Source organism: Salarias fasciatus (genome assembly GCF_902148845.1).
Source record: "Salarias fasciatus chromosome 23 unlocalized genomic scaffold, fSalaFa1.1 super_scaffold_20, whole genome shotgun sequence".
In the NCBI taxonomy this organism is placed as follows: domain Eukaryota; kingdom Metazoa; phylum Chordata; class Actinopteri; order Blenniiformes; family Blenniidae; genus Salarias; species Salarias fasciatus.
In genome coordinates this window covers 8,723,506-8,747,680 of record NW_021941230.1, presented here as the reverse complement: position 1 = coordinate 8,747,680, position 24,175 = coordinate 8,723,506, and the positions used below count along the sequence as shown (strand labels likewise).

Here is a 24,175-nt window from a genome sequence, read left to right as displayed (position 1 = left end):
TCATACCTACCTTGGATTTCAAGTACTTGAAAAAGGCAACAGAAGGAAGTAGTTTCCAGCCCGGATCCTCGGGACCGAGGACGCCGTCGATCCATTCTACGACATCTGCTGCTACTCTATGTAAACACTGACTGCTACCACGCTGGCTCGGGCGCCAGCATGCCTCCTATAGTCTCTTGTGTCGCTACAAAACAGGGAGCTTTGTGGGGAAAACGCTTCTTTTGGTGCTCAGCTACGCGCCGATTTTCAGCAAACCTGGGGAGAGGGGGGGGGGGGGGGGGGGGGGCAGAAACTCGTCCTCGGCTCTGTCGACTTACCGTCTTCTCCTCTCCTGAGCTACACTTGTGTCAGCCGTTTTTTGGAAAAACAGAGCATTTAAAGGGACACACACACACACACCACACACACACATACAAAAAACCCCCCAAAAAAACTATATAAGACAAACAGGTAGAAACTAAAATACGGTTAATGTCTGTACAAAAACGCAGCTGGATAATCACAAGTGCTTCGTGTGTGCAGAGTAATCAGTAACAGATCATAAAATGAACACTGAAAAGTCGAACATGCTCAAATAAGAACTCTTTCTAACGGATATATAATCTGCAATCGGACCCGGGGACGGGTCAGGGGGCGTGTTTGGCTTCTTCGTAATACGCGCGGCCCTTTTTTTTCAAATGCGATTCGTTACAAGCCGAGTGCAGAATTCCCCGCGCCGAATCGTAATTGACGGATGACCGAGCGTCTTCTGAATCGTCGGCGTTCGCCACCTGAAGCGTTCCCCCTCGCCAGAGGTGTTTGCCGATGCGTTCAATCTGCTCTTCGCTTGCTCTGAGGTCAATTTCCGAGCGGACTGCGTGTGCGGATGCATGTCTGCGGCCACCGGCGAGCGAGCGCACCTTGCTAAACAGGAAACAGAAACCTCGTTCTGTCAGATTGTCACAGGAAATAAAACAAAAAAACAAACCAAAAAAAAAAAAAAAAAAAAGACAGTGAGGACAACTTTTCTCCATTTCTCTGATTATTATTATTTTTTTTTTAAAAGTCCTTTTTGTTTCCCGCACGAGGGCTCGTGGCCACCGTCCCCGCTTCTGAGCCCCCCGCCCCCCGCCGTCGGCCCTGCCCCACAACGCCGGACCGGTCCGGCGACGCGGCGAGGAGAGGCGGGGCCCCACTGCTGACCAGTCAGAACCGGCGCCGTCCGTCCGTCCGTTCGTTCGTTCGTTACCTGTTGTTGCGGTTTAGCTTTTTGAGAGCGCAGCAGTGGGGCGAGTCTCTGGGCGTGTTTTTTTCTTTTTTCTTCCCCCCCCCTCCCCAGCCCCCGCCGCCCCCGGCCTCGGCTGAACCGGGGGGCTGGGGGAGGGTCACCGAGGGTGCGCGGAGGGAGGGGGGAGGGGGTCGGGTTATGTCGCCTCCTTGTCGGGTTTGCTGACCGGCTTGCCGCCGTTCATGACGACCGGTTCGCTGGTTGTGCTTTTGGAGGGCGGCCCCACGGCGAGGAGCTTGGGCGCCGCCTCTCCGACGTCGTGCAACGAAGGCTCGCGGTACATCGCAACTGGAGGGAGGAGAGCGAGAGAGAAAAAAAAGAAAAAAAAAAAAAAAGAACACGTGGACACAGTGAGGTCGAAAAGTCGCAGCTCGCATTAAACGCAAAGACGGAAATACTTTACCTTCTATAGGTTTAGGCAGGAAGTGTGCAGCTGGTTTGGTCTTTTTGACCCTGTTGCCCTTCATGGCCTGTCCCTCCTTATTGAGGCCCAGGAACCAGGCCCGGCCCGACTCCTTCTGCCTGTACAGCATCGAGCTGTAGATCACGTAGTAGTTCTCAAACACCGACTCCTTGAACTTACACTCCGCCGTAAACAGTTCCTGAGGAGAGGCAGACACGAAGGAAAGAAAGATTCGCCCTGTTATTTATCCGCTTTTACAAAAAAGAAAAGAAAAAAAAAACACCTGTTCTTTCGGAGCAGCAAAACTCATCCAGGATTCAGTTTCTGACGAAATAAATATTGAACCACACAGCAGAGCCGACTGATTCCACCGACTTAAAGAACCAACAGATCCCACCTTGCTCTGATTCTGATGCTTGCCAGCGCCTATTTCATATTTCAGCACGGAGACGAGGTGTTTTTCTAACTGGGAGGGAAAACCTGTCGCTCCCCTGCGTCCCGCTCACACACACACACACCACACAGTCACAACAGCAGCCTGAGATGAAAAAAAAATTATTGTTTTGGCAGGAATTTTAAACGTTGCAGAAGAAAAAGTGTCGATTTTCGACCAAATCCAAACAATCCACGACAGCTTTTCAGCTGCATGCCCGTTTTCCTATGATGTGAAAACAACATAATACTTTTCCAAGCGACAAATCAAAAGATCACCTCAACATTTGCTTTGGAATTCGGTCTGTTCCAGCAGCTGCACCGTTTTCTTCTGATTATTTGCGACTAAGTCTCTCGTGGACTTAAAGTCAGACACGATTTCTTCTGGTCAAAATAATAATAACAGCTAAAACGAAACACGTTTTAATTCCTTGCGTCTTTGCGGCTTTCCTCCCTGTGGCTTTGTGTCTGCGTTAATCTAAAAAAATAATAATAATAACAACGACGAACAAATACGTTTATCGGAAGATATTGAAATATAACTACTCTCTATTTGAATAAAATCTAAATCTCCGTTTGTCGAACAATGACGTGACATAATTTCCATCATTGTCAGATTTCACGAAGAAACTCCCGCGATCACTCAGCACACAATGAGACACACGACGGGGCGCCTGCTGGAATTAAATAAACAACAGAGCTAATACACTGCTCCTCACACGGCGACGGGGCCCCTGCCAACCCAAACAGTCGCCCCCCCAGGACCCCAGATCGGGAAGTGTTTGTCTAGACTGCCCGTTTCTGGCCGTCGAGGGCCTTTTTGCCGGAGCCACAGACGCATTGTCATTCAGCTCAGGTCTGTCGGTCCGAGTCTCATAGCAACATGGGGAAGAGAGAGGCGACACTGTAGCCGTGGCAACCAACCAGTGCCGAGAGGGAGGGGTCAGCGGGCGGGCGGGTGGGTGTGTGTGTGGAAAGAGGGAGGGCTGCGAGCGAGCGAGCGAGAGAGAGAGAGAGAGAGAGAGAGAGCGACATAAACACATGCATTGGAACTCTAACACAATAATAACGTGCTACATCCACTCGCACCACGCCTGGAGTCACACGCTCATTAACCCTTCAGCGCATGCCGTTCCGGCTGCTGACTCACTCACTCCCTGCAGTTTATTGATCCGATCAGCGACGGAAAACCTCTGAACACGCGATGAGTCAAGTGCAAAAAAAATGGGATGTTCATTCAGAAACATGCATGTCATCTTTATTTTACAATTTTTTCCAATCATACTTTGTAATAATATATCTTTTTTTTTTCAAATCACACATCACATTGCAGAAATTTAAGACAGAACTGAACACTTGAAGCCATTTTCTCTAAAATACGTTATTTTGATCGCTTTCAAATCACATTCACTGCATTGTAATTACATCCAATACTGCTTATTTGCACTGATGTTTTTTTTTTTTAAAGAACAAGAAAACTAACAAAATCTGTATGTTTTGATGAGCGTCCATAAAGGGTTAAAGGGAGAGCCGGATGGCAGCGAGGAATCAGACACACACACACACACACACTTGTGGCTCCAGGGGGATGAATGGAGGGAGGCGCAGAAGGCTGAAATGTGACTAAATGATTGGCTGGCAGCAGAACCAGACAGGTGATAATGAATGAATGCTCCGCTTATTGGCAGTGTCAGCGACACCCACACACAAACACGCCGTGGCAATTCAGACGTCCCCCTTTTTCCCCCGAAACCATGGTTCTGATGTGGATTAACAGCGCGGTCGCTGTCAGTGAGGTCCAATGTTTTTCATTTTTTTAACTTGAATCACCGAAATATATATTTAGTCTTGACCCTGGATTCCTTTTTTTTTTCTTTTTAAGTTTGTTAAGTAGGCTGATCTGTGGTGGCGGCGCCAGGCACGTATTAATGCCGGTCAGTGGGGGTCATTCATCATTTAGCGCTGCTTTTTAAAATAATCTCCGACGTCTCCTTCTCAAGCAGCGACGTTTGTTCCGCACTGAACCGGCGGGGGGAAATAAGTGAACTGTGAGAATGGATGAAAAGCTCCCAACCTCACCTCACAGGTGAGTCACTCTGACAACGCGGCCGGCCTCGGCGCCGCTCTGCCGTCGTTTCTAAATAGCTGCATTCGCAGGCTGCCCACTGAAAGAATAATCAGAAATGAATGAAAGAAACGCAGGGCGGGGCGGGCTGGAAATTGGGACATGAAGAAGAAGGGAGAGAGAATAAATCACCGAGCGAGGAGGACGACGCCTCCTGATTGGAAAAACAGCAGGGGGATTCACCCCCTTCTCTCTCTCTCTCTCTCTCTCTCTCACGCCCTCCTTCCTCTCATCTTTGTATTTCTCTCATGCCTCCTCTTCTTTCTTTTTTTTCTCCCATCATTTCTCCGCGCTCCGCCTAGATTTAGCGGCCGCGGCGCGCCGCACACGCGCCATGATCTTCTGAATTACGCAAACATACACGCCGCACACGTGCGGCCGAGCAGGTGCCGCTTTTATCTTCCATTTTTGTTTTTTTTGTTTTTTTTGTGTTTGTTTTCGTTGCCAGCCCCGCAATCGGAGGCAGAAGAGAGCCATCAACCTTCAGAAACGCACAAGATTGATACAGGCGGCACTTTGTCTCTCGGCCATTAAAGGCTTAAAAATAAAGAATTAAAAAAAACAAAAAACAAAAACAGGCCATCTCAAGGCTTGGCGCAGCTCCAGGCTGTGCTCATAAGAAATGTGTGTGTGTGTGTGTGTGTGTGTGTGTGTGTTTTCTGCTCGGGGGAGATGAATGAGTGGCAGCAGAGGCGAGGAGAGTGACCCCCGCTGACCGGGGCAGCTGCCCAATGACCGCAAGGCAACGAGTTCAGCGTTTGATTGGCCGGACGGGGGGGTGGGGGGGGGGGGGGGGGGGGGGGGGGGGGGTGGATTCAGAGGAACTGTTCGTACCTGCTGACACATCCTCAAAAAGTGTCACAGGTTACGCCGCGCGGACGCCACGAGGCCGAGCCGGGCCGGGCGGGCTTTCCCCGCAGACGCTTGTTGACGTCCACTTAAATCTAAATACAACTGTATTTAATTCCAAACCAGAATTTACCGTCGAATTCCAATTCCTGCCAGGCTTCACGGTTCAGCGATCAGGTTTGTTTCCGATCGACGCCTGCGTGGCTGCCGCCGTTTTTTTAAATCTGCCTCGAGTCAAACCGACGGCGGCGACAAATCGAATCAAATCAGCGCCGCGCATCCAAGTCGTCGTCTGATGAGGTCTGAAAAACGACGCGGCGAATGCACAGTTGCTCTCAAGACGCGGCTTCTCTCCTCGGATCACGACTTTAATGCGGCGGAGCTTAAGGAAGTTGTTCGCCGTCCCACTGCGCATGTATAGGCGTGTGCGTGCATGTGTGTGTGTGTGTGTGTGTGTGTGTGTGTCTGTTTGTGTGCGCTCTTTTTAGCGAGTGGGTGTGTTTGTTTCCAACACCAGTTATTATCACAGCGCTAATTACCCAGGGGGATTGTGGGTAAACAAATCATTCTAAAGAAAAGGAGCCCACGGAGAAGAAGGAGAGAGGAGGAGTGGAAAAGGAAAGTGTTGGCGAAGGAAAACAAAAGAGCGGAGGAGAGCGCCGAGACTGGAGCGGATGTCCCGGGATGAACGTGGCGCCGCCGCCTGCGATCCGCAGCGCGGCGGCCCAGCACGCCGGGAAACGCGCCGCCGCGCTCCTCCGCCGCTCCAGCCCCGCACACCTGATCCAATTACCGCGTGATGAAAACGCGCCGGCGCCTAATTGGATCAGGTGTGCTCCGGCGGCAGCGGCGCCTCTCAGAGGGCCTGTTGTGGGAAAAAAAAAAAAAACCCCGCAGAGATCAGCGGCGAAATACGACATCTGACACGCGCCGACATGCAACCTTTCGATTACTGCGTTGTATCTGTTCGCCGCGACGTTCACAAAAGAGGACTGGCTTCAGCTCCCGGCAGCACGAATCTGGACGAAGTGAACTTCTGCTTAAGTATTTGGAATACTCGAACATATTAACGATTCTCTCACCTTTGCTTAATTTAAATGTTTACAGCGGCGCTATTCACACTTTTGCGGCTCCTTTGTGTTTGACCTTTTCCACACTCGCCCACTGGGACCGGCTGACCTGTCGGCCGCCGGAACAGAGGACATTTTTCAAAGCAAGAGCTTTCGAATGTCGCGTTAAAAAAACACAAAAAAAAAACTGAGGGCGTAAAATGTCAGCGCGATCTTGCAAGTGTTGAACGTTTCTTTCCGAACCTCGGCATCGGTGTCCGTCGTTGTGAAATCCTCCTTGAACAGTCCTCCGAGTGCTGCGGCGGAGGGTTTATAACACTAATAATTACCACTTGAACACCCGAGCGCTTCGGATGATGCGCACAATGCAAATGTCACGGCGTAAACAGGACGCAATTATCTGCAATTTGCACGAAACCTTTTATTTATTTTTTTTTTTTTTCCATTCACACCAGAGCGTGCACGTTGGAGCAGAGAGACGTTTCCTGAAGCCCCGAGTGCCGACGGAGGTGCACTTCCAATAAAAACAGCTGGCAGCAGGTCTGCAACATTTAAAAAAGAGCAATCTTGTGCGACTCGGACGAAGAACGAGATCCGTCGACAGTCTTTCATAAAACACACTGACAATATTTTCTTCTTCCGCCTCTTTCTGTTTCCAACCCGGCGACCTGTTATGTAATTTTCTGTTTTTCTTGAAGCACTTATTTCTCCGGCCCGCCGTTGCCCCCGAACGAACTTCTTGAGATGCGTTGCTCTCGTCAAACACCCTCACTTCCATCACTGTGTTGTCAAAACTCTGCTGTAATGAAAGAGGGTTTGTATTTTCACTTTGCATCCCTGAAGATAATTTAACTGCATCATTTTTTGCAACAACATCAAGTTGATTTTCGCTTGTTTTTTTTTTGTTTTTTTTTTCCTTCCTCTGACTTGATTTGAATCCGTTTAGATTTCTGTCCACCTCCGTTCCAAATGCCAGCTGTCTCTGTGAGACTCTCCGCCGAATAAAAGGTGCTGAATCACCGGCTGAGAAAAAAGGCTGCGCACGTACACCGGGGATGTGTGAAACGTCGGCGGCGGACAATACGTCTGTCAAACCCGCGATCCGGCGGCATTTCGCCGCCATGCTTCCCCCACAGGCCAACATTTCTTCCCTTTCATCTCCGCGGACGTAGACATCTATGAGCGCTCGTGGCGAGCGCGCCGTGAATGGACGAACACGCCCGCACACGCGCAAACGTGCGCCAGACGCACACATGCAGCGCGGCCGCCCTCGTGTTGAGTGCAAAACATCCTGTTTCGAGAAAACATGCAGCCACAGAGGAAGGGAAATGAAAAAGGATGAAGGAGGCCTGCACGGGGAGCTGGAGGAAGCCAAAAAGCCACAAAAAAAGAAGCATTAATGATCAATTAGTGGGGTAACGGAAAGCTCATTGGCAATCGTTCTGATACTTGATTACATTCTTCGGTCTATTTCGAGCAAAAAACATTTCATGGCTTTACGCATTCCGCTAATTCAACGACTTTGGGTGTCTTATTAAGCCACTCAATGACACGTTCTGTACTTATAAAGACGTCAGTTTTGCGTACATTTCAGCAGAATTTATGAAATCTGGTGTGTTTGAGTGGAGTTGAAAAAAAAAGAAAGAAGAAAAAAAAAAAGGGCAGCGACAGAAGAGCAACAAGAGGAGTGGGAACGGACTTGAATTGATGGTGTTTGGGCTCACAGGAGCTCTCCAGCAGACAGACTGACTCACTGGGGCCGGGCACGAAGGAATACATTTCCATCTCTAATCTTGGCTGCTGGACAGTCAGCACTATTTGGATTTTCAAAAACAAGCAGATTTCAGTCGTGGGGGGGGGGAGAGGGAGAGCGGTGGCCTCTGCAGTCACGATCTCCATACTTCTTGCGGAAATACGGGAACGACTTGACTTTTGAGTCCTGCGAAGAGCGTCCTGGACGCATGACGCCACCGCCGTGGAGTTGGGAGTGTCTGGAGCGGCGCGGCGGCGCTCGTCGCGGCGTGCGCCGCCGCGGGGGAAATGCTGCGACGATTTCACTGAAAAAACTCAATTTCCTCCTTCACCTCTCAGCTGTCGTCTTCACACCTCCACCTACCCAACAACCCTGATACACCCACACACACAACACACACACACGCGCACACACACCAACGCTCTCTCGTCACTCTCAGTCTCGTTCGCGCACAAACACACACACACACACACACACACACACACACAAACTCATCAGCACTTTTTTTTTTTTTTTCCCACTTTCTCCAGCATGCTCCATAATTATCACATAGCAGCTCATTGCACACGGCGCCATCTGTTAGCGGAGCCGACCCACGTGCGTGCGCGTCGCCGCACACACGCGCGCGCGCGCGCACAGCCACACGCCGCCAGATGCTGCAGATCAGGGATTAATAAGACCTACCATGTATAACTAAGTTTGAGGCATATCATTAACAATTTGCAGCAAGAGGACGAAGGGCTTCACCGGGATTCAGCTTTGGAAAACAACATTTTTGAGAACGCTAAATCAATTTGCTGACATAATACGTCCTCTCCACTTACCAGAAGACGCGAGGTTCACCTCGTTCATGTTCATCCGGAGACGGGAATTGTGAGCTGTGACATTTGGAAATAAAAAATGTGTTCAAGCCTGCGAATTCTCTTGAAATGTCAGTTACTTTGTGTTCGGACTGACAGCGAGAAACATTTATCCAGATTTTTTCAATGCGTTGCATCGGCTGTCACGTCACGCGAATCGCTCCGGCGGCCAGAAACTGAATGTGGACATTTTTCTTTTCTTTTCTTTTCTGTTTTTTTCTTTTTTTTGTCCGTCCCCTCTCAGTGATTCGAACAGCATTTTACTTTTCAGTACATCATGTTCAGATTGTAATAATTTCAGCGCAGTCACAGTGTGCTTCAAGTGCTCTAACTAAATGATGTGTGTTTCAGGCCCTCTCTCTCTCTCTCTCTCTCTCTCTCTCTCTCTCTCTGTGCGCTCCAGCATGTTCGCTCTCTCGTCTCGGGTCACGCGGACGGATTTAAAGACTTTTGTGGAAGATGCAACAAACACGTCAGTGGAGGAAAAAAAAAGACAAGAGTGCCGGCGGGTCTGCTTGAAGTCTGATTTGTATCGACGTCTTGACACCCTCGGCGAGGATGAGAGATAACGCCGGCTGTGTCCAATAAACTGGACCCTCCATCAGGAGGTGAACCTGAACCAACCAATTACCGAAATACATAAAAGGTGAGGAGGAGCGCCGCCGCTCCGGTTCACGTCGGGGATAAAGCGTCCCTGAGCTGTGATCGCGCCCTCCTAATGTTTAATGAGGGCCTCTCCGGGCTGGCGTCGCCGTACTACGACGCGCCGCACCTTCTCCGGGCCAATTACACATCAAGCGGCGCCGAACATTGTAATAAATCAGCGCTGCTGCATGGGATTCACATATTCATTATCACGCGGCGGCCTGCTCGTCGGCTACAGAGTGGAACACGATCAAACCACCCTCACTTTTTTCCTCTGCGCAGCTTTAGAGGGGATTCTGCCCTCGAGTGGTGTGGTGTGTGTGTGGTGTGTGTGTGTGTGTGTGTGTGTGTGTGTGTCGTGTGTGTGTGGTGTGTGTTGTGTGTGTGTGGGTGTGTGTGTGTGTGTGTGTGTGTGGTGTGTGTGTGGTGTGTGTGTGTGTGTGTGTGTGTGTGTAGGGGGGGACTCCCCCTCTTCAATTATTTACAGGAAGCCCTCATGCATCTGTGACTTCCAGCGACAGGCTGAGAAAGCCCAGCAGAGCAGCACAGATCTCCTCTCTCTCTCTCTCTCTCCTCTCTCTCTCTCTCTCTATCTCCCTCCCCTCATCTACAGTCTACAGTCTACAGTCTACAGTCTCTTTTTTTTCCCGTCTCTCCATCTCCATCTTTCCCCTTTCTGACTTCGTAGCACATTTTTTTTCCCTCCCCTGGAGAGGTGACGGTGTTTTCCACCTTTCCCCCCCCCCCCCGCCTTATCTCTCTTGTCCTTGTCCTACTTCGCCCTCTCCCGCGTCCGGCCTCGCCTCGGTTTTCCCCCCTCAACCTCTCCCCTCCCCGTCCATGTTCTATTCCTCCGCGCCCCGTCGTCCCCGACCCGAAAAAGGAAGCGCTGAGCCGTGAACTCACTGAGAAGAGTCGGCGTGGAAATAATTCATATCCCCCCCCCCCTCCCCCCGCCCCAAACATCTCCACCCCGTCCTCCTCCGCTCCACTTGCTCTTCACCTCTTTCCCTCTTCTCCTCCCCGCGTCTTACATATTTCATTCGCGAGGTTTTTCCACTAATTTGGCTTTACGTTCATGCTTTGCCGTCGCGCCGGCCGAATGCGTTACTTCTCCATAATCCAGAATACAATGTGCTTCGCTTCGGAGAGCGGCTCGTCTCTCGCTTCCCGGCTCGCTCTCTGTCTAAACGAAACCGTCTCCAATGTTCTGTTCCAAAAAAAGAGAGAGGGAGAAAATAGGTCTTTCACATTATCTTCTGACATGACAAACACTCTGTGTTATTACGCGCCGCTTGCTGCGGCTCCTTGTCTCAATCAGAAAGGCCTCTGCTTGATTTTTATTCTGTTTTTTTTTTTAATTGATTTGAGGAATTCGTCGCACGTGGAAGCAGAAACGTTCCGGTAACACGGTCCAGAGAGGTCCGCGCACCTGCTAACCGGAGACGAGACGAACGCAAACTGCCCGGCGAGGGAATAATGAGACTGCAGCAGGTGAGCGCTATTTAAAACGTCACGTTCACCACCGGCCAATTATCCCCTCATCTTGGCCCGGACGCCGTTTTTCCGGACGTAAGCGCTAATTTGGGAATTAGTCGAGCTGCCCATTATAGACAAACGCAACAAGTCTGGAAATGATTTCAAATTTGTCCAAAATTTTAGTAGGTGCCCTAAAAAGGATTTGGAGGGGAAAAAAAAAACCAAAACAACAACAACAACATCAAGAAGCGCTTTTCAAATGTTCCACTTTGATGCAGTTAAAGTCAAAACACACGCAGCATCCTGAGGCACTTCGAGCCAGCAGCTTTCCCCTGGTGGATCCACCGCCGCTGTATAACAAGATGATGCCAAAACAAGACGGTATTTCCATTTGTCTCTTAATTAAAATCCCAGAAGAAATTGCCACAGATCAAAAACCCAAACAGCCAGGACCTGGAGAGACGGCGTTTTTTTTTTTTCCACGTCGGCCCTGCAAGCAGCGAGTCAAAGAAACACCGAGCTCTCAGCAGGACGGCCCCAGTGCATTAAAAAAAAAAGGGAATAAACAGTAAATAAAAAGGCACAGGCTCCATTTGAGTCACACTTAACGGGCCTGCAACGGCACAGAACCAGCAAGAAGCCCGATTCCTCTGTGTCAGTGTGCGTGTGTGTGTGTGTGTGAGTGTATGTGTGTGTGTGCGTGCGCTCACCGACGAGTAGAGGTGACCCTCTCCGTTCATGGCGATGTAGAGACCAGTCTTGACTGATTGGATGGCCACGACTCTCAGACCCACAGGAATTAAGTTAAACAGAGCTGCGGACGAAAAACAGACAAAATGAGTGTGTTTTCCCCCTCCTGTGTGTGTGTGTGTGTGTGTGTGTGTGTGTGTGTGTGTGTCGTTCTCTCTGGGTGCTCTGAGGAGTGAAATGTCTGCTGCTCACTTGGCTGGGTGATTTGGTGAGGGGAGCAGCCGCTCGGCCTCATGGGGCTCCCCCGCAGCGCCGTTTAAACTCAGACTTTCTACGGACGACAGGCGTCTAAAAAAATGAAAAATTAGGCCGAGGTTCTTCTCAACTCCGCCGTGGCGCCATTAATCTACGCAATACTCTTGATGCGCAATGTTTCTCTGTTTGCAGACGTGCGATAAAGGGAGATTAAACCATCAGCCCGAGCCCGAGTGCTATTTTAAAGGAGCTCCGAGTCAGATCGGCGTTATTCGAGGAACAGTCCGTCAGTCGGTGACGGTGAAGGAGCAGACAGCCGATCGCACCCTCATCGCCCTGGGCTCACATTTTAATCTTGGTTCCCACATGTCGTTCTGGAGTCTTCTAGAAAGGAGGCATGTCCTTTTAACGACGTGTATTTTTTAGGTACGTTTCTGGAAAAAAAAAAAAAAAGCTTCTTTTGTTTGTGGATGTATGATTTTGCAAGACGTAAAAGTTTTAACTTTCCTCAAAGTTAAATCAAAATTAAAGCGGGGCTGAAAATGTCCAGGTGTGAAACACACAGCAAATGTCTCCAAAGATTAAAAGTGAAGCTGGGCTGGATTACTGTCAGTTTTGCCAGATCACAGAAAACCTTCTTTTTATCTCCAGCTTGATCTGATTTTCCAGTATTTTCTAAACAAGACAGCATCAGTAAGAAGCGTTTTGCTCTGAAAGCTCCTTCCTTCCATTCCGAGAGAGGCCGTTGTCGTCCTCTGAACACCTCACTGATTAAAAACACTGAGCTTTATTATTTCACTGCTGGTTTTCATCCTTCCATCAGTTACTGATGCTGTGATTGTGACTCCTTTTTTTTTTTTTTTTTTTAAATTTTCTTTCTTAGCCCGTGGGCTCTCTCGCTAAAAGACGGCGTTGAATGTTGTGAGTTTGAGGCCAGGCTTCAGAACAAAACAAAACGATCAAAAATAAATAAATAAATAAATCCACCTCTGAGGCCTCTGCCTCCACAGCGGTGTGTCATCTCCCAAACAACGTCCCAGATATTCGAGATTTCCCTCAAAATGTCGACGACAACAGCTTTTCATGAAAATATAAATTCGGTTCGGAGCAGCTGCTGATTAAAACATGCGTCTCCCTTCATTTATTCTCCGTTCAAGCAGAGAAAAAAAAAAAACCCAAACGGATCCTGATAATTCGATCATTTATTATTCAAATTGTAAATTCTTATGTTTTTACCATGTTCTAACGCTACCCGCTGCTCAGGTTTGAAAGATGATAAATGAATGGATTGAACTCGAGCTGCACGTACGTCCTGAATTTTAAATGTTTGAAAACATTTTTTTTAAATTCTAATTGTTCTAAGCTTTATCAGCTTAGTTTATTAGTTCATTAAAACCTCTACTTATGCGTTTGTGTCTGCTGGAATTCGTATTGCGATGCTAAACAAAGTCATCATAAATCACATGTGCACCTGAGAACCAGTCCGGACACACTTTAGGAGAATATCTGGAGCATTTTAAAGCCAAATGTGTGGAATTGAAAACAACAATGAGGCCTAATGAAGGTTTAGCAGTGGGAATGTTAGTTTCTTTTGTAATCGGGTCTGATTACACCTGGGAAACGCCGTCCAGTTTCTACAGCGGTTTATTTGAGAGAGGCTCGAGGGTCCGTCCAGAGCTTCATCAATCACACTTGCACAGAAACCTTTGGTTAATTTCTCAACCAGCATCTCCGGTATTCGGACTCGAGTATAAAAACGGTACCAAATGTGTTTTGAGTGCACCCTGGGTAAATATCACACTTCCTTCACCACCCTGCGTAACGCCCCGTCGGCGTAAAGACGTGCAGCCGGCTGATCAGAGGTGGAGAAGCTACAGAAAACTATCAGGAGCCTCTCCAATTGACAAGAAAAAAGAAGAAGAAGAAGAAGCTCGGTAGCAAATGTGAGCAGCAGGAAATTCAGTCTGATCCACAGACACGGAGCCGTGGCACAAAATTTCGAGACATTCGCCAAAAAGCTGAGAGAATCAGAGTAAACAAGGAGAACATTGCTGCAACAGGCGGACGGCGAGATCAGACGGCTCAGCCATGTGGAAAGGAACTTGGGAGGCGGCGAGCTGTGCGCGCCGCAGCGATTACGGATTAGCATTTTGTTTTCTCTCGGCCATGTGCGTCCCAATATTGCAAAAAAGCTCAATAATCAATAAGCCATCCGTCTGCGGCGCGAGCGCCGTCGCTGAAATACTTCACTGTGCGCCCACTTGTCGCTTCCACCAAGAGTTGCTGTGCATTCTGAAAAATTTCCTTTTTTTTTGTTTTCGTGAATGAAACCATCAAAAAAACATTTTAGCGTTTCGCAAGTGAAACTCAGTGAATCGGCCGGTTCGAGCGACCTTCGCCGCATCAGACGAGGATCTGCAGACCGACAGGTCCACCTTTAAATAACGGCTCGGCCTCGAGAAGGGTTGTCGAGATTTTTACTTTTTGGCCGAGGCTCACGTTCGAGCGTTGTCAGTAACCTGCAGCCCCGCCTGGAAACAAGCGACTCACGCGCGAGGGGCCTGAAACTCTCCCCAACGCACGGCGGCTTAATGCAACTCACTGGAATGAAGATGAAATCGGGATTTCTCTCGAGGAAAATCGCATCACGCTGAGAACTGGCGGGTAAGTTGTTCGCGCTCACAGCAGAATTAATATTCACTCCGATCCTCTCTTCAAATTTGAAATTCAAACACATCTGATAGTGTGTGAAGTTGATTATAGGGAGTGTGTGTGTGTGTACGTGCGTGCATACTGACAGGAGTTGGTGCTGTCGTCTTTGGTCCCGTCCAGACCTCCATCCTGGCCCATCTGGAGATAGAAGCCCTGCCTGCAGAACAACCTGGTCACGATGCCCTTCAGCTGTGGTTCTGCAGACAGAGAGCAGGACAGGGGCGGGAGTTCAACGTGTCCGCACCATGCAGCTTATTTCACCGGGGAAGCAAATCAAAAGCGAGGTTCGAAACTTCCTCCTCCGCCCCGCCCTTGCGAGCCACGTTTATGATCCGGCGCCGCCTGAAGGGGGGACAGCGTGGGCCACACGGAGCATCCTGCGGGATTCCTGCAGAGGGACCAGTGAAGCGCGTCCAATCCATTACAGGACTCTTGGACCTAATCCCCCCTTCATGGTCATTGTTCCACTTGAATACCGTCGATAAATTATTTCTGAACCTTTTGATGGTTTAAGCGCAGCTACCTGCTCCGTTCATGGCCGACCAGCAAATTGGCTTATAGGTGCGGCCGTCTTTCTTGAACTTCAGTAGTAGCGCTGTTCGCGTCGCAAAGCCGAGGCGAACTCAGAAAAAAGGCCGACGCAGGCCACGATGATCTAATTTAATAACTCCCCGATTTATTCCAGTGCAGATTTAGGCTTTTAATAACGCACGCTGCTCCCAGGACTCGTCACGCTCGCTCCCCCCTCATTGTTCGACTCTTGACATTCGAGTTCAGACAGGAAATGACTGAAATAAAAGCCGGCGGCCCAAAGTGCAGCCGCGGGAAATGAGTCCGCCGAGTCACGCCCGAGTGACGGCGGGGCAGAGCTTCTTCAACAGGTACAGCATTCCTATCACACATGGACACACACGCGGTACCAACCACGCCCATTCTCACTCGACAGAACACACACACGGGTGACTTTGCAGTTATGGCGAGGGAGGGAATCCCCTTTGAATATGCATGTGAGAGACGGGGTAAACCCTAATGTATAGAGGCGGAAATAAAAAGCTAAGATTGACCCAGTTTTCATGGAGTGTGTCTGTGTAAGAGAGAGAGAGAGAGAGAGAGAGAGAGGGAGACGGCGAGCGCGAGCGAGACAGGGGTGTTTTCCGTCTTTGTAAAGGATCCATCTTGTGCAGCAGGGGAGAAGGAGGGAAGAAGACACTCGGCACCCTCTGTCACCGAGTGATGGCTTGTGTAAATACGCACACACAATATGTATCCACATGCGCTTCGAAATCGAAGCGCATTGCCCCCCGCAGACCGTCACAGTTCAGTCTCACCCGTCCCCGTTTGCGTGACGCACGGTCCCAGAATGCTGCCTGAAATGTAATTCTCCGCCTCTTATCTGCTTGGAGAGTGCGTCATCAATAAAATTACACTAATAAACGCAGCGTAAAATGTATTTCTGATCAGATTGGACCGGGAGGCCTGGAGCCTTGGATTCATACATCTGTTTCTCTGTTGGGCTTGAACCCCCCGCCTCTGATATGATATATTGCACTGTGAGAGCGGCGCGTGTGTGTGTGTGTGTGTGTGTGTGTGTGTGTGTGTGTGTGTGTGTTGTGAGTCAGATCCTGAAAATGTTCAAGACCACACAATTTTTATTTCTTTTCTTTTAAAAGTGACTGTCCGGTAACAAACTGGCAGCTCAGGCTTCTCTTTGCTTTGATTCACACCCCCCCCTCGACATGCACTCGTTTCTCTTTTTCACACAGAGATATGGAATAAATGCATTTTCATGACAAACAGGTGAAAGCGCACCCCCCTCTGTGGGAGCAGAGACACTGGAATGGAAGAACTCCGGCCTCCAGTCGTAAAAGGTCAAAAGGGCATCAGGTAGACTCAAAAATCTGGATTACAAGAGGAAGTGTCGACCCTGAAGGAAGCTGTGAACTTAAAAAAAAAAAAATACACTACAAATATTCGATCTTCTTTAATCTTCAGAGCAACACCACCAGACACCAGACTTTTGCAAATCAGGCAAAGAAATGAACATTTTGTTAGCTTTAGACGCTTTAATATCTGAGTGTATGACTCAAGTTGTAATAGATTATTTTTTTTGTGTGTGACGGTATTAATGTGTTTTTAAAAAAATAAATCACGTGAAGTGGCTTTACGTGTGTTATGCGATGTTTTGTCGCGTGTTTGTGTGCGATTACGGGCTCAAGCTGTGCTTTTGCTGGGCTGTTTCGCGTTCGTCCCCGCTGCAACGGATGAGAAAATCAATACTTCTCCACGGGGCTCCGTCCCGCCTCGCGTCCTCATCATGTATTTATTGTGTCCGTTCATCCGTCTAACAGCCGCCCGCTTTGTCCGTTTACGTGCGGCCGCCGCCGCTCCCGCAGCCGAAGGAGGTGAGATTCCCACTCTTCCCAGTGTCTCCACCATCCTGTCTGTTACTAGGGAAATTCCCATCCCCGCGTTGTCATGGTAACAGCCTCGTGATTCCAGACTGTTCCAGTAAAAAGGGTATTCCCCGATCTGCACGCACACGCACACACACACACACGGAGGGCTGCGTTTTCGTGATAATGTGATGTGATCGAATCAGTCAGTCGATCAGACGTGTCGTACTGTCTGCTAATTCGCCCGCCTTAAACACGCCATTAAAAAAAAAAAAGGTTTCTCATATGCAAACAATGCGTTGAAGACCTTCAGCATCTCTCTCTCTCTGTCTTACACACACACACACACACACACACACACACACACACACACTTCAACTCAAAACTGGAAACACCCAAGTGAAGAATTCAGCGGCGGCGAGCTGAACGCGCCCATTTCATCCTCATTTCCATCAGCGTGATTAGTGATTAGAGAAACACGCAGAGCTGAAAAGGGCACATTTATCTGGATCCACGGTGACAAACGGCGAAAAAATCCCCAAACTGAATCTTTATTCCCCCCCCCCCCCGTAAGAGGCGGAGCTCGCACGTCTCCGCCACACGTCTTCCGTCTTCTCCAGCAGGACGTCACCGAGGGATGAGGAATCTCCCTCATCACGAAAAATATTCAATCTGGCAATTCAAGTGTTATTTTTAAATCAGGATTGTTCGTTTTTAGAGGAGCGGCAGTTTCTACCTGTGCTCGGGCTCACGTGGCAACATGGCAGCGGTCCTTCGCTTAGCCTCTGCCTCTGGCTGCCCCGGGGAGGGACGCGCAGGTAGCCAGAGGTCAGCCGGGAGCGGCGGTCTCTGCCGCGCGTCTCCCGGTAAATGTCAGCCCGGATCTGAGAGCATATTTTCATCTTTAAGGCACACTGAATTGAGACAAATGTCCACTGCAGCGGGGAAGTGGACTGAAACCTGTTCGAGTTTCGGGTAAACTCCTCACTGCGCAGTTTCCCAGCTCACCTCTGCAGTGACCCTCAAGCTTTCCTGCTCCGTTCCTCGGCAGCATCTGACCTTATCACTTGTTTATTGGAATTTGAGTCTCGCTGCCTCACAAACACACACACCTCACCTCTATTTGGGATGTTTTTTTTGTTTTTTTTCCGTCATTGCAATAAATCCGACAGTGTGTATTTCACTGGATGAGGAAAACAGCGTTGGCCCTGACAGCTGTGATCTCTCCCCGATTCAAAATAACAGCGTACCTGTCCAGCAGCCGTCTGCTTCATCAGAAAAACACCGCCTGATCCAAACAAACTGAATCAGTCACATTCCAATCTCATCTCTCCTGGTTTGTGATTTTCGCAAAGCACAACAGGATTTAATTCCGGGGAGGGGGATATATTTATATATTTTTGGTTTGACACAACAGGTGGATTTCAGCGAGTGCGCAGAGCGACGAGCCTCTCAGCTGACGCCACGAGTCAGACCGAAGCGGTTTTTTCAGGTTAAATTTTTGATTGAAACTGCTAAAAAAAAAAAAAAAAAATACACGACGTTGTTTTATCTCGAGGAGGATTTGGAGGATAATTTAGACCGCTTCCATCGCCAAGCTTTGGACGGCAGCTCCTCGCAGCCGAAGGCACAGAGGACGAGACAGAAGGAGGAGAGAGGGAGGAAGTGAAAGGAAGCGCGGCGAGAGAGGGAGGACCGGGCGGAGAGGGGAGAGCGACGAGGCCGAGAGGCGGAAGGAGGAGGAGGAGGAGGATCGGGGAGACGGGAGGGAAGGACAGGTTGCTGCCTTCTGTCATTTCAACTGGCTGAGAGGGAAGGAGAGGGGAAAAAAAAAAAAGAATAAATAAGAGTGAAGAAGGCAGGGATGAAGAGGAAGAGGGGACAAAAGAGGGGAGGTCAGACGGTGAAAGATAAAGGTTAAGGGTTGAAAAACAGGGAGACGAGGAGGTGAAGAAGGCAGAAGACAGTGACGAATGAAGGCAAGGCAAGAGAGAAGGACACCGAAAAGGAGAAATTAAGCTAAATGAAAAAGGAGAAACTCCTCTCGCTTCTCGCGTCCCACAAATTCTCATTTTTCACCAGTGGAAGACGATTCATTTCATCATGACTCTTCACGTTCGCCTCCACTCTATCTCCTCCTCGATTCCTCCTCCTCCTCCTTCTCCTCCTCCTCCCTCCTCCTCTCATTTCCTGCCGCCATCTCCCCCTCCTCTCGGCCCTCCCCTCCGCACAGCCGTCACCTGCTGGCTTCTCACACAATCAATTGATTACAACGGCGCTCATCGTCTCCGCCAACCCCAACGCTCGCAATGGCACACAATCACAACATTCTCATTAATCTGCATCACTTCTATAGGTAATCACGCTGATGGCGAGATCCGTCCCGTCGTTTCACAATGACGTTAATTCGGGCTGGAGTGGGATTTGAGAGCTGAATGGGGGGGGAATTCGCTCGAGACTTTTTGACCTCGACGCGAGCAAAAAATCAGCGGGTTTTTCATTCTAAGAGGAAAAATGTGAATCGCGGGGGAGTGGGCGAGGGAGTGTGAATTGAAAGTGTGCTGCTGTCACCGTGGCTCGGGCTGACATTTCGCTTGGTGTTAAGACAAAGTCTGATCTTGGTGGGGTGAGGTGGGGGGTGGGGGGTGGGCACTTTGAATCATGAGCTGAAAATGAGTGAGTGAGGTAAGAATCCAAAGAGAGGCCCAGAAAGAGAGAGAGAGGGAGAGAGACACCAGACAGACTAATCTGTGGCTTCAATAATGGATGTACCTGGAAACTACTGAACCATGGGCCACTACAAGACATGACAGTGTGTGTGTGTGTGTGTGTGTGTGTGTGTGTGTGTGTGTGTGTGTGTGTGTGTGTGTGTGTGTATGTGTGTGTGTGTGTGTGTCACCAGAGAGGGGGCCGAGTCTGTCAGTCAGTGTTTATGAATGCTCGGGGTATACGTGTGCGCGCGTCTGAGCGCGCACAAGCATGTCCGTGCACCAGCTGGGGCGTCAATGGGAAAGACACCGCGAGCGGCTGTGGTCGTGCGTAAAAGCGCAAGTGTGTGCGTGCGTGCGTGCGTGCGTCTTTTTCTTTCTTTCTTTCATTCTTTTTTTTGGCATATGCGTGTGTGCAGAGGTGCGCGCAATCGATATATTGTGCGCGTGCATGCATGCGTGCACGTGTATGCGCCCCACACCTTGTCTCCTTAGCCTCCGCTTCTTCAGTCCAAATATCCGGACTTTGGAGAAGATGTCGACCAGGTTCCCGTTGCACAGCCCCTGCTTCTTCCCGGGGCTCTTCCGCCGCCGGTGCGCGGTCGGCCGGTGGGCGTGTTGCTCTCTCGCTTGCCGCTTCTGCCGGATCAAACCGCTGGCGATGGCCGCTGCCATGTCTCCGCCGGAGCAGCCGACGCGAAAACGGCCGCGTCCCCGTCTCGGTCCGTGTCCCCGGTGTCTTCAGAGGTGTCCACCGGAGGGGACGGAGCGCAGACAAAAAAGCCAGACACGGACCTCCCCGGTCTCCGCGTTCACCGGCTCTCACGGTCCCATACTTCTGCCACGGCGGCGGTTAAAAAAAAAAAAAAAAAAAAAAAAAAGTCCACAATGAGCGCGACACCTCGTCGTTACTGCATATTTCCCGGTGCCACAGACGCGAGACGCGGGAGGCGCGCGCGGAGGTTCACCTGTCCGTCACGTTCCAGCGGTCCGCCTGTCAGTCAGAGAGCGGCGGCGGCGGCGGCGGCGGCGGCGGCTGTCACTGAACGGCTCCCCCGGCCGCCGCTCCCGGTCCCCGGCGTTCACTGTGCGCGGCCATGGTCCGCGCGGACACCGGCTCCCTCACCAAAAAACAGAAACTACACCACTGACCCTCGCGCAGCACTCGCGTCCCCTCACATGAAAACGTCCGCTCGTATCCCACTGCCCGGAGCGCGAGGCGCGCGCGTTCCACCGCCAGCCGCTACAGCTGCGTGAAACTCGCGCGAGGCACCGAGAGCGGCACCGGAAACAGGGCGGTTCGCTTTTCAAAGTGAAAGCTGGGAAGGATTTAGGTTTTTCTCACAGATTATGAATATTATTTACTCAATTTACAAGAAAAAAAAATAATATGACCTTTTAACAGTCGCTCACTTCACTGTAGGCGCAGGAAGTCATATTTTACTCCATTCCGCTGTCTCGTTTCTATAATAACTGACAAGTTGGTGGATTGTAATCCACACAAAAAAGGATATCGAAAAACACACATTAAAATAAATAATTGATTGAATTAATCTAACTTTACCATCATTATGCACACACTGGAGTCATGTTACTTGGTTCTATCTGAACATTTCGAAGCATTTTTATTAATGTTTTTGAATGTTGAAGAGACAAGTGGACATATTTGCGTCAAGATGTTAAAAGAAGTGTACTGAGTTTGAACAAAAGAAACTGCTCGAAGAGTCACGAGACAAATTGAATCATTAGTTTTTCCACGACGTAATAACATGCTAAGAAGTATCTTGTGCGCGTGAGCATTTTTATCCCAGTAATAAAGGAACACGGGCAGATTGAATATAAAATATGGTTGATTAAGAATACACATTTTCAAGAAGTGCTTTAATTATTATTATTATTATTTTTATTTTATTTTTTTGGTTAGCTTTGGCGTGTTATTTTCTTTCCGAGTATTATTGCCAATAATCCTCACTTTGGGCTAACTTTGAGCAAAACTCAGTGGAAAGAAACCTGCCGCCTCGTAATCAAGTCGAGCGCAACAATTTGTTATTATTTTGAAAGTGACAACCGGATGTTGCCGCGGTGGTCGCTCTCGCTCGCTTCATACGCGCGAGCGCTCCGTGGACCCTTCAGAGCCACGCGCCGAGCGGCCAGTCACACACTCTACACACGCGCGCTGTCAAAAACAACCTGGTCATCCTGGTTCCGGCCCGGTGTGTGTGTGTGTGTGTGTGTGTGTGTGTGTGTGTGTGTGTGTGTGTGTGTGTGTGTGTGTGTGTGTGTGTGTGTGTGAGAAGGCGGTGACGTCACTGATGGAGGTCTGGAGCACAGGTTCTAATTGATGGTTCTGGAGCTGCACGTGAACGCGAACACCTGACGCATACAGTATATAATTAAGCAATTAAGCAAAGTATTTCTGAAATTATTATTTTTTCATGCTCTGCAGGATGATTCTATTTCAGACAATAAAATCCTTCCTTCTTTTTCAGGAATGGCGATTTGGCTCTGATTTGTCCTGAATTCCTCATCCCGTCATGTAAAAATAACGCATTCAGCCAAAACAGGCTTTCAACAATTTCACACAATAAAAAGTTTGTTGTTTAGGCTTGATTCTCAATACTGAATTTATATTATTTTAATTGTATTTTTTTACTATTTGACTTTGTTCTCAATATTATTATAATTCAGGGTCCCAGTTAATTGTAATTAAGAGAGACAGAATTTTCTCTCTCTCTCATTTTAAAGGCATTAATAATCTGGCCTCAGCCTGCTGCTTTACAGTTAAAGGGATACTTCAACATTCTGGCAAATTGGCCCATTTTGCGCAATTCCTTAGTCATTTTGAACAGCATACTTACTTTTTTTGTGAGGGCGAGCTATTGTTTGTCCAGAGGTGAGTCGGGGAAGGTTTTCAGGATGGACACAATGGAAGTGGATGGTATTTTTGGTTCCCCTCGTCAAACTCATCAAATACTCAATCCAACAACCCCAAAACACTTTGGTGGACACGTTATAATCCGCACATTCACTACGCTGTGGAACACCAACAAATAATATTGTAGCGTTACGACACTGAAGCAAATATTGGGAACTACTTTTTCTTTTGAAATCACTACGCCCAGACGCCATGTTTAGTAAGTAGTTCCGTCTTAGCAATCTTCGCATAAACAACTCAATCTCGTAATTTTGAATTAATATTCCACAGCGTAGTGAATGTGCGGATTATAACGTTTCCACCAAAGTGTTTTGGGGTTGCTGGATTGAGTATTTCATGAGTTTGACAAGGGGAACCAAAAATACCATCCACTTCCATTGTGTCCATCCCGAAAACCTTCCCCGACTCACCTCTGAATAAACAACAGCTCGCCCTCACAAAAAAAGTAAGTATGCTGTTCGAAATGACTAAGGAATTGCGCTAAATGGGCCAATTTGCCAGAATGTTGAAGTATCCCTTTAAAGTGAACAGTATTTGTCAGTGTTTGCATTTTCTATGTGTTGAATTAGAAATAAAACATTCATCAGTTGTGACTGAATTATCCTGTCGGTAACAGACAGACAATGTAATTGATTATGTTTAGGGAGAACCCAGTGAAAGCTCCACATGTTCGTCTGTCTGCATTCAGCGACTGTGAGACTGAAAGGTTTAAAAATGCAGGAGGTTGGGGGGTCAAGTTCGCATGTCAATGAGCCTAAGGCATGTCCAGGTGGTCTACTCTTCACGTCCATATACATTTCATCTTTCAGGTGCAGGTGATCTCAACTGAATGGGATTCAAACCAAGTCAGTTGCCGCCTCTGTATCACGCACACTCCAAATTGAAGTAAATATTGTTATTTGGAAAGGCAATATTGTGATTTAAGGTTTCAGAAGCGGTGTTTCCGGCGCTGCATGTAGGTCAGTCGTCTCCCTCCTCCACAATGAGGAGTTGGGCTGGGACCCAGCTGGACACAAAGAACACCGAAATCATTTCTTCTTTTTCTTCTGGGGAAACTGATATCAAAGAAAATCCCGAGCCCTCCCCCAGTCTGTCTGTCCTCACGATGAATAATGGACCATAGGGGTTTTTTTTTTGAAGACATGCAGGGTCGAACCTCCATCTTGTCAGGGGAATAACACAATTCATCATGTTGGCACAGTGTGATTCCCTCCAGATGATATTGACATTTGCACAAACAATGTTTTTCATCTTGGGGGGACAAATATGTATGTCTTCGCAGTTCACCTGAGTTTACTGTGACTATGGGTAAAAAGCCCTGACACCTGTATAAGAGGATCATATGGTTTATTTTCTACATTTTCCTCTACAGAGATGACAAGAGGAAAAATGTATGCACGCTGAACGTATTGAACTGTGAGTTGTAAATGTGAGCCCTGCACATAAGCTACCTCAAAATCAATAGACTGGCTGTCAGTCAATATGGTAATCAGAGTGTAAATCCTCTTGGGGAGCATAAAATATTAACCGAGGTGTCGCTTCTTTCTGTATCAGTTTGTTTTAGAGCGATTACTGATTGACCTGAGATGTATTTTTTAG

The 24,175-nt window shown here is 48.7% G+C and overlaps 1 protein-coding gene across 2 annotated transcripts in view; it reads right to left on the bottom strand.

Moving 5' to 3' along the window:
• Positions 1-1,199: 1,199 nt before the first annotated feature.
• LOC115383913 (fibroblast growth factor 14-like) overlaps positions 1,200-24,175 on the bottom strand; it is a 35,321-nt gene continuing 12,345 nt past the window's right edge. Inside the window, exons 1-5 of one of the 2 annotated variants that reach the window (XM_030086116.1) lie at positions 20,124-20,352; positions 14,627-14,737; positions 11,594-11,697; positions 1,671-1,869; positions 1,200-1,555 (exon numbers count right to left, since the gene is read on the bottom strand). In XM_030086116.1, coding sequence (XP_029941976.1) covers positions 1,404-1,555; positions 1,671-1,869; positions 11,594-11,697; positions 14,627-14,737; positions 20,124-20,316 — 759 coding nt within the window. In that variant the 5' untranslated portion in view covers positions 20,317-20,352 and the 3' untranslated portion in view covers positions 1,200-1,403. Of the gene's footprint in view, positions 1,556-1,670; positions 1,870-11,593; positions 11,698-14,626; positions 14,738-20,123; positions 20,353-24,175 lie in introns of those variants that run through there. The other variant, XM_030086115.1, reaches the window with a different exon arrangement.